Here is a 14,677-nt window from a genome sequence, read left to right on the forward strand (position 1 = left end):
CGTGCTGTCGCATATTTACCCATGTTTTTAACCTCACTGTCAGGCTCCTCGTGGTATTCAGTGAGCATGGACTTTATCTCCTCCTTGACTGCGGTGTCTGGGTGTCTCAGTTGTCGCTCCTCCAGGCTCGCAAGCTGTCGCTCCAACCCAGACAGCCTCTGTCTGATGGATTTAAGAACACTCAAGTGTTTGGACATAGCTATCCCGTATGTAGACCTTAAAGGCCTCCCATACAGTTTGAAAGTTTTCCACAGATCCTACATTAGTTTAAAAAAAGACCTCTATCGCTTCTGCCAGCTCGCCTTTGAACAGTGGATCAAGAGGCGAGTACGGGGAAAAACGCCATGTGAACAGGGGAATCGCCTTTGCTGGGGTGTCGAGCACTAGTAAGAGAAGAAAGTGGTCTGACAAAGTGTGCGGCAAAATCTTACATTCTCTGATATAACTAGTCATGGAAGAGGTTGCCAGCCAGTAGTCGATTCTGGTGTGGATGTCATAGTAGGCCGAATAGTGGGTATACCCCCCCGGAGTTGCATGTCTGTACCTCCACACATCCTCGAGGTCTAAACTGGTGAGCAAAGTGTTCAACATCTGGGCCACAGCCGATGGCTTACGCGGTGGACCAGCGGATCTGTCCAGTGTCGGGTTAAGTACTAAATTGAAATCCCCTCCCCACAGGACATGTGCAGTGTTGTAATTGCTGGCTATATTGGCTAGTGACCGGTAAAAATCCGGAGAATCATAATTTGGACCATAGACATTAACAACTACAAAGTCCATCCCCATGCCTTTACAGTTTGCTATCACAAAATGGCCCTCGGGATCCACCCTTAAGGGGGTCAGAGTTAGTTTCGATTCGGGATTCACCCAGGTTAGCACCCCTCTGGCATGAGTCGTAAAGCCTGCCGCTGAAATATTACCTTCCAGTCCCTTACTGTGTAAAACCCTGCTAGTGAGTGGCAAATGGGTCTCTTGGAGGAGCGCTATATCCACTTGTTGCCGCTGGAGGTAGCTAAGTACTTTCCTCAGCTTGCGGTAATCGTTTAGCCCTCTAACATTCCATGTGAGTGCGCAAATCGTGGCAGGGGAGCCACGATCCTCCAGTTCAGGTATACTCGTCATTGCTCTTGAGACTGTGTTGTGTAAATGCACGGGTTCTATATGAGCCTGTTGTGGCCTGTGTGTGCAAACAGTGTAGTAACATTCCCCCTCCCGTCGACTCAAACCAATGAACATATCCTCCCCCCACCCACAGCAGACCACCCCCAACTGGGCCTTGCAGAGTACAGTACCACCCTTCCACCCCTGTCCCTTACCCCAAATTTGGTGATCTCCCTAGAGACAAACAGGTGCATTGCACGCGGGGCCGAGGTTGTCTAGCCACCAGTAAGGATTGCGAACGCGCTCTACTCTGGAGATCCTCCAGCCGCCACCCGCTGTAGGTTGTAATGTGCATCAGTGAGTTACATGTTACGCAAACACATTTGACAGTTCTAGCAATCTGAAAAACAATCGGCATGTGGAGCTGTACCTCCCTTCCTTGGATCAACTTAACACGCTGCCCCAAATCCTTAGACAAACCCCTGCAGCTATTGTGTGGGCTTAGCAGCCGGGAGGCACGGTGGGAGAACTAGCTTGTGTCTGTTCAAGATGTCCATGCCTGGCTGCCTGGTATGACCTTCGCCCTCGTTCAATGTACCCCCCAGGCCAATAACAGCCCGGTAGACCAACTTATTAGTCCTCGGTGCTTACCGCTGCATCGCTACCTTACCACCATATGCAGCTATCAGGAAGTAGTCGGTCACTCTTGCTCATCCATCTGACTGTCTCCCTCCGCTCCGTCCGTCGGTAGATTCGCCTTCATGCGTTGTTCTCTCAACCAGTTTTTTAAGGCTTGCTGCAGGGCTCTAGGGTCCGTGAACAGGTGTGATTGCCCCTGACTGTTAACTCGCAGTTTTGCAGGGTACAACATGGCGTTGACCAAGATCCCTTAGTTGCCGTTTGAACTGGGCGAAGTGTTTACGGGCCTCCTGCACTCTAGCGGTGAAATCTGGGTAAAGTGAGATCTCCGAGCCCTCATATTGCAGGGATTTCTTGTCTCTAGCCTGTCGCAGGGCTGCATCTGGGTCTCTGTAGTTGAGCAACTTGGCTATGATGGGGCGCGGAGGGGCCCCAGGGCGTGGGCCTAGCGAGCGATGAGCACGCTCCACAACAAACATCGGGGAAAAAGTCTCGTCTCCAAGTAGGGTGGTCAACAGTTTTTCAATAAATTTCTCCACGTTGCCCGTCTGGGTCGTTTCCGGAAGACCCGATGTTCTAAGGTTGCAGCGACGGGAACAGGCTTCTAAGTCTTCTGTTTTGTCCTGCAGCGTTTGCATCAGTTTTTCAATCCTTTTATGGTCTGTGTCGAGCTCCGTCTGTGCCTCCTCAACCTCCGTTAGACTCCTCTCTGACATGTCAAGGCGCAGTGCCGGTCCTAGGCCTTCTGAGGCCCCGGGCGAAAGGGAAGATGTGAGGCCCCTCCAAGTGACATCACAGAAAGTGACTTCGCAGGACTTTTTATCTTAGTTATTTGGCATCAGTGAAGCAAACTAATGTGGATATCAGTAACATGGACAAAAGTAGAGGGAATGGAAAACAGGTGAGCAAATATCCATGAGTGTAACACTTGCCGTCTCCTTGAAAAATTAGTTGGGCATGCCCCCAAATTCCAAAGGAACCAGAGGGTCAAGAAAACAGCAGCAAGCGAGCGCCTGGAAGCTCTATGCTCTGCACGTCTCCGCTAGAGCTGATCCTGTTCCGACTTCTCTGGGTACACATTTCATTTGTTGAATGAATTAATGTCTGTGCGATAGATCTGAAGCACTTTCGGAGGTCTCAGCCTTAAATAAATCGCCTGCGATGTTTCTAGCGTGGCTTCTTCCAGCGGATTAATCCACTTTTCCTGCTCCATTCTGTGTCTCAGTCCCTTCTCTCAGCCTACATCTCTATATATTCTCCCTCCAGCTCCATCTCGTTTCCATTCATCCTCTGTCTGCTCGAGGTCCCCAATCTCATTCTTCCCATCTCTCTGTCCCCGTCACCCATGCTCCCCCACCATTTATTTGCTGTCCACCTCTCTCTCTCTCTGCCGATTTGTGTTTCTCTATCACTCTCTCTACGTCTGTCTCCGTATCCACCCATTCGTCCACTTTCCAAGCCCCCTTTTTCCACGTTCCCATCTCTATCCTCCACACTGATACCTCCACCCATACCATCGCCAAATGTACCCACTCTCCAAACACCCTCTCAACTCTCCTGTCTCCTCTTCAACCTCTCGAATTCCTTCTCCCCATCACCCCATTGTCTATACCCCACCTTTCTTTATCGAGGTCTCTTGATTCTTCTACTTTGTACTCGCCAAATCGACAATTCTGCCGTTTCCATCTCTTGCTACCCATTTGCTGTGAATTTCCATTTCCACATCTCTTGTCCCTGCCTCATTCGTTTCGCTCTGAATTCCTCTCCCACTTTCTTCTTGCCTTTTCCCGCGCCGGTGCAATTTGCAGGTTCCAGGACACAGTTATCTGCACTTCTTTCTGTGTACTGTGCATTCAGAGCTGCAACCCCTCAGGGGCTGAGCAAACATTAGTACTTGTTGCAAATTTATGTAAGTACTGCATGTTTTTTTAGTGGATACAGTGACAGTCAGACTTTGCCCCTTGTGACCCCCACCCCTTTTATGCTTACCCCTATTTACGGTATCCCTGTGTACATTTTTTTTCTCCCACTTCCAGCACTGGTCTCTTTTTTATTCTGAACACACGCGTTCTCTTTTACTCGCAGACATACACGTGACCTCTCTGACTCGCCTGTCCACCTTTCCCCTCTGGCTCTGTTGTCCTGCCTCGCACTTTAAATCTGCCAGTTAAACCCCTCTAAAAAATCTACTTTTCTATCCCGACGACTTTCTCATCATTTCCTTTCGTCTTCCTCCACCTAAACTCGCCTATTTGTAGTAGATACATATCAAAAACAGTGCAAAATGATTATATACTGTTTTGGCAGCACTCCAAAGTTTCTATAATATGGCCCAAGCGGTCTACTTATTAATTCTGGTCTCATTCTGACCCACCCCTCTCTCATTCTGCTTCCTTCCCTTTCTTATTGCTTTTCTCTTCCCCTCTCTCAACATCACTATTTTCCATCCATGTCTTATTCTCTCACTTTACCACTTGCCTTATTTAGTTTACACATCTTTTTCTCTGCCCTTCTCGTCCCCCTACTTTCACCTCCATCAATAGCCTTTTAACATACATCTCACCTTCTCTCTTTGTATCTTCCTTTATCCCGCTTCTTCTGTTGCAGCCTCCTGTACTATGCATTAGCACAATAAAGAAATTTTCAACAACAACAAAAATGGCGGCCTGGGGAAAAGCGCTGCGCAGTGAGCACAGCACAGTGCATTCTTCCGTCCGTCCAATAATATCCAGAGTGTGTGTGTTTCTCGGGGGGGCCCGCAGCTGCCCCCCCCTGAGAAACACACACACTCTCGATATTATTGGACGGACGGAAGAATGCACTGTGCTGTGCTCACTGCGCAGCGCTTTTCCCCAGGCCATCATCATTTATTATTACCGCAACTGCGGGGCAGGCGGCGCCGGAGGGGCCCCCCTAAGCGCGAGGCCCTGGGCAGCTGCCCATACCGCCCATGGCTAGGACCGGCCCTGTCAAGGCGTTCTGCATGTTTGTCTATCCGCTCCACCATTCTGTAGGTGAGAGCTTCCAACTTCGATCCTAGCGATGTCATACTGTTTTGGAGGCCCTTTTCCATTGCTAGACGCATGCTTTTAATGTCTGCATCCACTACAGCGCCATAGTCGTCTTGAGTGGCATCCTTGTCCGAGCCTGTAGCGCCCTGTGACTTTGAGCGCCTTTGGTTGAAGGAGAGTTTGCTCTCTGTCTTGTCGCCCTTGCCCATCGTGTAGTGTTGTGTTTGGTGCCCCAGGTAACACAGCACGCCGGGTGTAAATAACTCCTATAGGCCCAGGACGGTGAAATCCGCAGGATCCAGTCTCGGGGCTGAGGTGAACCTTCTGCGATTCCCCAGAGGTGGTCGTTCTAGTCTTAAAACTCTGGGCAAATCGGATTTGTCGCCGGCCATCCAGAGCCTCCCAGAGTCACACTCGTTATGTCCACCCGCACTCTCATGCGTCCCCTGTGATCCCACTGGCCAGGGGGTTCAACTGTGGCAGAATCTTCAGGGAGTGTCTATGCCCTCTCTGCTGATACAGTGATTTGGGCCGCAGGCAGTCTACGGGCAAGGGGTCTGCCACTCCCCCAGAGATGGTCACACTCTCCCTTCTCGTGCGAGCCAGAGGTCCACCTCACGGGTGCCCCAGCGGGGGGTTTTGCGGCTCTGTCTTCCGTACCCTCCAGGGGTTTCACCCTGTGCGTAGATCACGCAGGTTTCGAGCACGTCACACGCTTCAGGGCCACAGCCAAGCGTCCTCTGCCGACCCCCTGTCTAAGCTGTCGCAGTTGTTTCACCTGAGCCACCAAGGAATAACCATTCGGCACCCTATTGCTTGCTGGGGCGGTCAATCGGCAGTGTCTCCCTGGCAGTGGGCCTGCTGGGGGTTAAGGGCTTAGCGTCTCTGGTCTCTCGACTCGTGATTCCCAGTGCAGGTTCCAATAATCAATCCCCTTCATTCACTCCTCTACTAAGCGCTCCCACACAGTGGTCACCAGCGTGTTCCTTGGCTCTTGTCCCCTCAGGGCATCCGCAAGTACTTAGCGCTTTCCCGCCACACTCAGGGACAATGGGCGCCGGGTGCTGGCAGTGTCTATCAGGCGCCCTCCGCAGATCGTGGTGAGCCTATCACTATTATCTCCGCCTCGCATTGGGGGGGGGGGTGGAAGGGAGGGTGGAGGTTGTGACGATCTCAAAATCCCCCCCCCAAGCAGGGTCCTGGCACCATGTAGCTCATACCTGTCTGGGCCTTCTCGCGGCAAACTGCGTCCCCGAGCGTACACCGGGCCCTAGCCGCACGCACTGTGACGCAGCGTGGGAAGGCCAAGTACTGCACGACGGGGCTGGAGGGCCTTCCGATCCGCTGTTGCGCCGCTTCTGGGATCTCCCGAATTCCGGCTCCAAAGTCAGCCGCGATATCACCGCCAGATGCTCGAGTCGTCCTCCGTTGCTGGGGTTACTGTAGTTGCCGCCTATTGCCTCACTAATGCAGGATTTTGTTAGCTACTGGATGGAGCCTCGGGATTAAGCGGTCATCTTGGTCACTGGCAAGCTCCGACCCCCAACTGCAGATAGTTAATTACTGGTATTACACGCATGAGCTTACAGCACATCTGAAATGGGTAAATGATTCTAAATGCTGGAGAGGCTGTGGTGACACAGGCACATTGAGGCATATCCTATGGCACTGTCCTAAAAACAGACATATTGGCAGGAAGTCTTAAATGCTGTAGATGAAATGTTTGATACAGAGCTCCCCGAGTCACATTCTCTTGGGACTCCCCAACCCATTAACGTATCCTCTTGGGTCCCTGAGAGGGCGCCCAATCACACTAGCCTTATTTGCGGCAAAACAGGCCCTGTTGGACCTTTGGGGGGCGGATATAGCACCGAGACATGCAGATTGGCTGCACAGGTTATGGGAACTGCTAGGAATGGAAAAGCTCACGGCAGTACCAGAGAATCAGTTGCCGCTCTTTGACAAGATGTGGGGTCCTTGCATTAGTTAACTCAGAAGGGAATTCAGAGTGCTAACATGCCTGATTTATCTGCTGTTGCTCTGAATGATACCCGAAGAACCCTCCGATGCTGAACCGCCCATGGGAAGCTAAGGACGTAGGCGTGCTCTTTGGCAGCATTGATATATAGATGGCCTTTAGATATGACATCGACAACCATGCGTTTGACAGCCTGCAGGTCCCTCTACACTAGGAGGACCCCCCTTCCACCCTCTTTTCCTTTGTTTCTTCCTATTTAGGATATGCTATTGTTTTTCCTTTACAGATTATTTATACTTTAATTTTGTGTATTTGCATATTTCTTGCCTCACTCGCCCGTGGATTTAGGTGATGAGTATCTGTAAGGTATTTTGTGTTGCAATGGTTTCCTGAATTCTTTATTATTGAATGTCTGAAAATCAATGAAAAGTTTTACGCAAAAAAAAAAAACTGCCCCTTTTAAAATTAATAGCTGAAGGAGTAAGAGTACAAGAAAGACAGGGTAGCTAAATAAAATCACTAACGAGATGGGGATTTTAGCTTTGCTAAACCATACAATAAAGGAACTAGCTCAAATCATTAAGGGCCTTGTTGCTCCAAATCCTTGCAAGATGGCAACATCACTGCAGCGTTCAACTACACTGGAAGTCCTGAAAGAGAACCTATGCATCATCCTGCCAAATCAGAAGGGCCTTTAGCGTTTCGTATATGAAGTTGCAATGAATGTTACCAAAGTAAATAGACAGAGAAGGCCCTGCCTTATGCCAGTGACAGAACACAAAACAGGAATCAGCATAAACATTAAAGCCTCCCAAAATAATCAGAAACTTAACACAAATAATGCTTGCTCTCTCCTAGTTTCATAACACATTACAGAGTACATACATGGATCTACCAGCCCATCTGCATACCTGTTCTGACAGCCAGCCAATGTGTTTGACCTCTCTGGTACTGCCTGCAGGAGTACCTGCATTGAGCATGGCACTGAGTTCTGCTAACACCTGTGGGAGGAGAGCCATGATATTGGTGTGGATCGCCATGAACCAAGAGTGTGCAGTAGCACCATCCGCAGAGCGAAGGACAAGGGTGTTCCTGCCATCAGGTGAGTGCAGCTCTATTAGCCTAAGGTGAAAGAGACAGACATAGTTAGGAGAGAGAAAACAATGTTGTACAATAAAATTCAACACTAGAGTCAGATACAAAATACACTTGTACGATTACATATACCAACAGTCTGCATGCACTTTTTTGATGTTTCAATGGCCAAGCATTTCAGTGTGCAATTTCCTTGTAGACCCAACCACAAATAAAAGCCATCACATTCTTCCTGATCTGTGGCTTAAAACTCTATAAAGGAGTGTTTGGAAAAACTCACCTCCTTCATAAAATTGTTAAACCTGCAAATTAATCTCGGTTCAAAGAAGCCAAAATGGCGAGTACACTTACATTTAAACAAAAAGAAGAGATTTTGTAGCAGTATGGGTAAGCCAGGTGAGCATACACCACACAGCCAGATATGCCTAACCACTGACAGACAGTGAACTAGAATTTATTGAGCTAATAGTAGAGAACACAATGAAATGGACACAAAGGAAAAACAGTGATTCCCTCCCTTCCATTGACCCTAAGCAAACCTAAACAAGAGTGGCAGTAAAGCTCTCTCTCTCTCTCTCTCTCTCTCTCTCTTTGTACCAAATACAGAATTCGTGTCCATTACCCAAAAGATCTTGGTTTAGGAGTGTGTCAGTCTCCAACCATTACCTAGCAAGCAAGATCAATGTTTCACTCACACAAAACTGGACTTTCTAGAAGCAGTACCACAATATCAAAGATGCTAGTGAATTATGAACGTAGTTCCCCTACAACTATAGGAAATTACTACTCTTCCTGAAGGGTGCATTATTATCCCCTTGCATGGCACACAGTGCTCGTGTGCTGATGACGGCCGGGAGCCGTCACGCCCGCGATCGGAATGTGCCACACAGGAGCGGAATTCCGACCGCAGGCAAGGGGTTAAAATACATTAGAGACCGTATAACTAACAATGTATTCAAACAATAAAACATAACAAACGCACTGAGGGAATTAACTATAAAGTTTATCTTGCACAGATTTGGGAAACCCGGATTCAAGGCTCCTCTGGCCTCCATAAACCCTCTTTACCTTCATCACCTTCATCTTCTAACATTAAGCCTCTTTCACCACATAGTTTGCATCCGAGCAGTCAACATTGTTAGGAAGAGTAAACTCAAGAAGCTCCTGGAATGATTAAAGATTCCAGTATACTAAAGGTTGTTCTAACATACCTCTACTTACATGCTCTAAGGACTGCATTGTCAGCAATGGTGGCACCTACATGAGCACCCCTCCTCGTGAAATTCAATTACAAGATGCATCTCACTGCAATCACAAGCTTGCTTAGTGGGCCAAGATAATACCAATATGGATATATAAGACCCCACTATGTTACATTCAAGTGAGCGTTTTATAGTGCTATGAGAACAGGCTCTTTTACATCGCACCGGGCAGCCCAGAGTTATGGTAGCACAGAAAACAGAGTACTAACCTGCAGCCCCAGGCAAAAATAGTTTTTACAATCTTTTAACACCCAAGCTGATTCTCTGCATCTCTAATGTGCAGCAGAAGATTCTAGGCTTTAGGGCCTTGATAAGAGAGCAGGTCCACCTGTCCTAATTTATTTTATTTATTTATTTCTGTGTTTTATACAGCGCAACTTTGACTCGTTAGGGTATCAGAGCACTTTACAGGAAAACATAGCATTGCATAGACAGGTTTAGAAACACCAGGTAACGGATCCAGCAGTGGGGGGGGGGGGGGTATACATAAGAGAGAGAAGGGCACGTACTTAGAGATTACATTTACAATTACTCAAGACTAGGCAACATATTCACAGTTCACATTTACAATTACTCAAGACAATTTCCCAAGGTTCTCGGTGGGGTGACTAGGTAATCCGAGGGAGGCAGTAGACAGCCATAGATCAGGGCCATAGTGGTGGTTGAGGCAAAGATTAAACAAGAAATGTACCCATAAGACAGGTTTTGGCATCCTTTTTGAAGCGAGCCAGAGAGGGGATTCTTCTGATGACAGGTGGAGAGAGTTCCATATTCTTGGAGCAGCCCCAGAGAAGGCCCGATTGTACGTTTGTGTTTATCCGAAAGGGTGCAGGTTGGAGCAAGAGGTCTCTGGCAGACCGGGATTTTCTGATTCCTCTGGAAATCACAAGTTTCTGTGCAAGATATGCAGGGGAGTTAGAATATAAAGCCTTGTGCGTGATGCATGCTAGTTTGAGCTGTATTCTTGCCTCAACTTAAGGGGAAGCCAGTTCGGAGCTTTCAGGTGTGGGGAAATATGGTTGAATTTCCTTGTGCCGGTTAAGAAGACTGGTGGCCGCATTGAGGCAGGCTTTTAAAGGTACCATGGAGATCTTGGGTAAGCCCGCGAGAGTAGAACAGCCGTATTCCAGTCTAGAGATGACAAGTGCTTGGACTGCCATTTTTAGGTCAGGGTCAGAAGCAACCTAAATTCACTCAGTATGAACAAATGGAAAAGAGAAATAGTACAGAGAATCGAATTAAGACAATATGTATGTATGTTCTTCACCGCCTGGCCACTCGACTCCTACTGTTTGTGTTAAAATCTCATACCATGGTAATGGGGCGTGAATGTACTAAAAAAAGGCACAAATCTTTTTTCTGCAGTGGGGTCCCCGTCTCAATGGTAACAACATTCCCATACTTGGGTGTCTTATTTGATCAAAAGGGTACATGGGGACCACAGATAAAAGCTAAAAAGCTGGCGGTAGTTAGATCCTCCTCAGCAATCCTCGGATTTGCAGGCAAGTTGGGTGCCCGGCCTATGGAAGCCCTTTTAAAGATCTATAAGAGTAAGCCAGTGGCCATTGCACTTTATGGTTCGCCTCTGTGGGGCTATGTCAACCTTGACCCCATTCAGAGAGCGGAAAACAGATTTATTAGATCTCTTTTATCTGTTCCTCAGTGCACCCCAACATACTCAATCCATCAAGAGGTGGGCCTACCATACTTGTCCGACCTACTGAACTTAGCACCCCTGACTCTATGGTTGAAACTATGGTTAAATGAAGACCTCCCATTAAACCATACAATCTTGAAGGATGTTTTATCATTAGATAAGCATGGTAGTATCCCATGGTTGTCATATCTAATTAAATCCTTTACCGACCTGGGCCGCCCTGAGCTTTTTTTAAGCCCAGATAAAATCAGGGTGGAAGACATAGGTTACATTAAGAAGGTCTTTATGAATAGGAGGGAAGCGCAGCGCGAGGACATAGAACTACTGAAGCCATCGGTTAGGTCTCATGACCTTTTGGTTAGCGCCCCTTCCATTGCATCCTATCTTATTTTTGTAACCGTTCCCTACCATAGGTTTCTGCTAACCAAATTCAGGTTTAACCAGATACATTATTATCTTGGTTCATATAAGGGATGGCAGAAGCCAGACGAAGCCCCACCTTGCAGATGCGACGACTTTTCGGTGCAGGACACACTGCATTTCGTCATGTTCTGTAGCTTCTTCCAGGAGCAGAGGAAAAAATATCTACTCCCAGTCCTGAAAGAAGCAGGCTTTATTCAGGTCCGTCCTGCCTTGCTCTATTTACAGCTTTTGCCAAACCCCCGTACCACCTTTTGCATTGCGAATTTTCTAGTCGCCGCAGCAAGGGCAAAAGCTGCCGGTCAAAACTCGCCTTAGTAATTTTTAAAATGTCTTAACATGTGCATAGTATTTAACTTTTTTATTGGTAGTTTTAATGTTTTTATGAATATGCTGGGTTATGTATGTATGGGCATATGTATCCTATGTTATGTCTTACTGTTTATCGTTTATGTTTTCTTTGTATGACTTGTAATAAGTCGAAATAAAGATATCCTGACTGACTGACTGACTCCTACTGTTTATAAACTTGTTTTTATTCCTGCACCCTGATCAGCTTTATGTACCTTGGAGCACCACCCCTCGGCATTCGTTATTAGAAGTAGTTTTTTAGCTTTGCACAGTTCACTCATTAACCAGCTCTGCACTTTCCCTCTCTCTGCTCACCTCTTGCTCATTCATTATTTGCCTTATCTTCCTCGCATTCTCTAGTGTTAAATAAAAGTCTGTAGTTAAGATACCCTCTACAAATACTATATATTGATTTTCCAGATTCCCCTGACAAAGGGCTGTTCTTATAGCCCGAAATGCATTGGGATTTTTAAACTGAATTGCTTTTGAAGAAGTGTGTACTCCACGTTGGGATTATGTGAACTTTGAACATTTCCCTTGGACAAACCTTTTGATTTCACATAAAGAATTATCAATACTACAAGCAAGAACTCGTTGACGCTTCCTTTCACGGATGCTTGAATACTGGGTCGAATTATCAACTGAATTGTTTAACTTTATTGATAATTACTAAAGTTTTTTTGATTTGCACTCCTTTGAGTGATAAGCGCCAGAGTCCGGCGAACCTTTTCATTTTTAGGTCGGGAGCATCGAGGAAGGGTTTCAATTTCCTAAGGTAGCTCAGGTGGAATCTGGCTGATTTGGCCATCGAATTGCTTTGGTGCCGCATGTTCAGGTTGCTGTCAAGGGTAATTCCCAGGGATTTGATAATCCATGATTGAATCTCAGGGTTGGTATGGGATGGGGAGATAAGGAGAAACTGTTTCTTTGCGCTGAGTTTGAGTTGATTAGATGTGAGCCATTGGACAGTGAGTTTCAGAGCTTCATTCAGGGAGAGAATCTCTTCGGAGTGTCGTCATCGTACATATGGTACGAGATGTTAGCAGTGCGTAGTACTTCAGTAAGCGGTTCTAGGTAAAGGTTGAAGAGGGTGGGGGATAGGGTTGATCCTTGAGGGACTCCAACCGGGACTGGGGATGGTGCCGATAGGTTGCCGTTGATTAGGAATCTCTGTGATCGGTTTGGAGGAAGGACCCAAACCATTCTAGAACAGTGCCCTCCAATCCCATCCTGAGTCTGAGGCGTTCGAGTAGTTTTTTTCATGGTTGACCGCGTCGAAGGCGGAGGATAGGTCCAGGAGAATTAGGAGACCTGTTTTGCCTTGGTCAAGGGCTTGGAGGGCATCAAACGATGTGGAGCATGGTGGTTTCAGTGCTGTGCCCAGGTCGAAATCCGGATTGGAAGTCATCGAGTAGGTGGAAGTTGTTGATGTGTTGACTTAGCTGCTGTTGCACACACTTCTCCAGAACTTTGGCTAAGAGGGGGATGTTGGATATGGGTCTGAAGTTGTCAGGGGAGGCTGGATCCAGAGACCGCTTTTTTAGAATGGGGAGGACTTGCCCGGCTTTTAGAGAGTCAGGCATCATTCCCTGCCAGAGAGAGGCGTTAATTATTGCAGTCCAGCTAGGAATAATGGATTGGGCAACGGCAGCAAGGAAGTTGGATGGGAGCAGGTCATTAAAATGGTTATTCGGGTTTAGTGTAGATGGGATTTTAGAGACTGAGACTTAGTCACAGATTCTGAAGTCAGTCCAGTGAGCATGATTTTTGGGTGGAGCCTGTAGGGGCATTGTGGTAGGAGGAGGAGGGTCAGGATGGGGTTGCGATGGAGCGGAGTTTGTTTCCAAGGGCTGAGATTTTGTCAGGGAAGACAGAGGAGAATTCCTCGGAGGATATGAGACTTGGGGGTTTCTTTCGATGTTTTGGCCATTTTATTAGATTGGTGTTTGACCAGTTCGAAGAGCTTGTGGGGTCTGTTCTTGGCCTTCTCTAGTTCAGTTCTGAAGAATTCTTTTTAGAATTTTGTATGTTCCTGTTGTAGACTTTTCTAGTCTGGTGGAGGAGTTTTAGATGAGCGGCAGGGGGGTGCTGCCTCCAGGTTCTTTCAGCTTGCCGGATGGCTCGCCTCATTGTAGACAGATCCCATGAACCAGGGGTTTCTGTGTTTGATTGGGACTAGATCATCCAGGATGTTCAATATAGTCGCAGAGTAGTTCTCGTAGAGGCCACTGACTGATATGCGAAGGGGGGGTGGGGGGGGGGGGGGGGTCGGATTTGCAGTGAGACTCGATTTGCTTGCGGTCCAGGTTCTTGGTGTCTCTGATCCAGCGTTTAGGAATCACTGGTTGCGGTGCCCTTGTCTTGTGGGTGCCAGGTAGAAGGAAGGTGATGGCGTGGTGGTCAGACCAGTCGCATGGGTCTTCGGAGATAAGTTTGACTGTTGATTCTTTGGAGATGATCCAGTCAAGAGTGGCCCCTTTTGAATGAGTGGGGAGAGAGCAGGCTTGGGTAAGGGCTTGATCGGCCAAGAGGTCTTTGATGGCGTTGACATGTGGATCCTTGGGATCGATCCAGTGCAAGTTAAAATCATCAACGAAATATCCTTGGTGTTGGTGGAAATCTTAACTGTGATGATTTCCATGAGGTGGTCGGTGAAGGAGTCATTCATGCCCGGGGGTTGATAAAAGATGTGAAGGTTGCACTGTTGGGTGGAGTTGCTGCAGATAGCGAGGAAGAGGTATTCGCAATATCCGCCAGAAGTTCTGTGACAAGAAGGTTAGAGCGGTAGATGCAGGCGATGCCTCCTTCTTTCTTGTTGGATTGTCTGTCCAGCCTTGCGATGTTGTAGTTGGGAGGGACTAGGAGGTCCAGGCATGGAGATAAGGATTCATTGAGCCAAGATTCTGTTAGGATTGCTAAGTCGAAGTTTTTGTAAAGGATGAGATCAGCAATATCAGTGGTGTGCTTAGCTGCTGATCTGCAGTTGATTAATAGACCAGACAGAGTAGATTTGGAGGGAGTTTTGGGAGTCTGGGCGGACAGGTGATTACTTTTGACCACAATTCTGTTGCGGAGGGTAGCTGGTCTGTTGGGGTTGATCGCGACCGTGCGGATGGCATGTTCAGCATTCACGTCAAGAGGAAAAGGGGTAGCTGGGGCAGAG

At 47.6% G+C, this 14,677-nt stretch overlaps 1 protein-coding gene across 1 annotated transcript in view; it reads right to left on the reverse strand.

Annotated features, from left to right (window-relative positions):
* SNTB2 (syntrophin beta 2) overlaps window positions 1–14,677 on the reverse strand; it is a 285,109-nt gene that overhangs the window by 137,117 nt on the left and 133,315 nt on the right. The window contains exon 3 of the mRNA XM_086945768.1: window positions 7,641–7,851. Within this exon, the coding sequence (XP_086801894.1) occupies window positions 7,641–7,851 (211 nt within the window). The remainder of the gene's footprint in view (window positions 1–7,640; window positions 7,852–14,677) is intronic.

The sequence above is a fragment of the Lissotriton vulgaris genome, chromosome 12 (assembly GCF_964263255.1).
Source record: "Lissotriton vulgaris chromosome 12, aLisVul1.2, whole genome shotgun sequence".
Lineage (NCBI taxonomy): Eukaryota > Metazoa > Chordata > Amphibia > Caudata > Salamandridae > Lissotriton > Lissotriton vulgaris.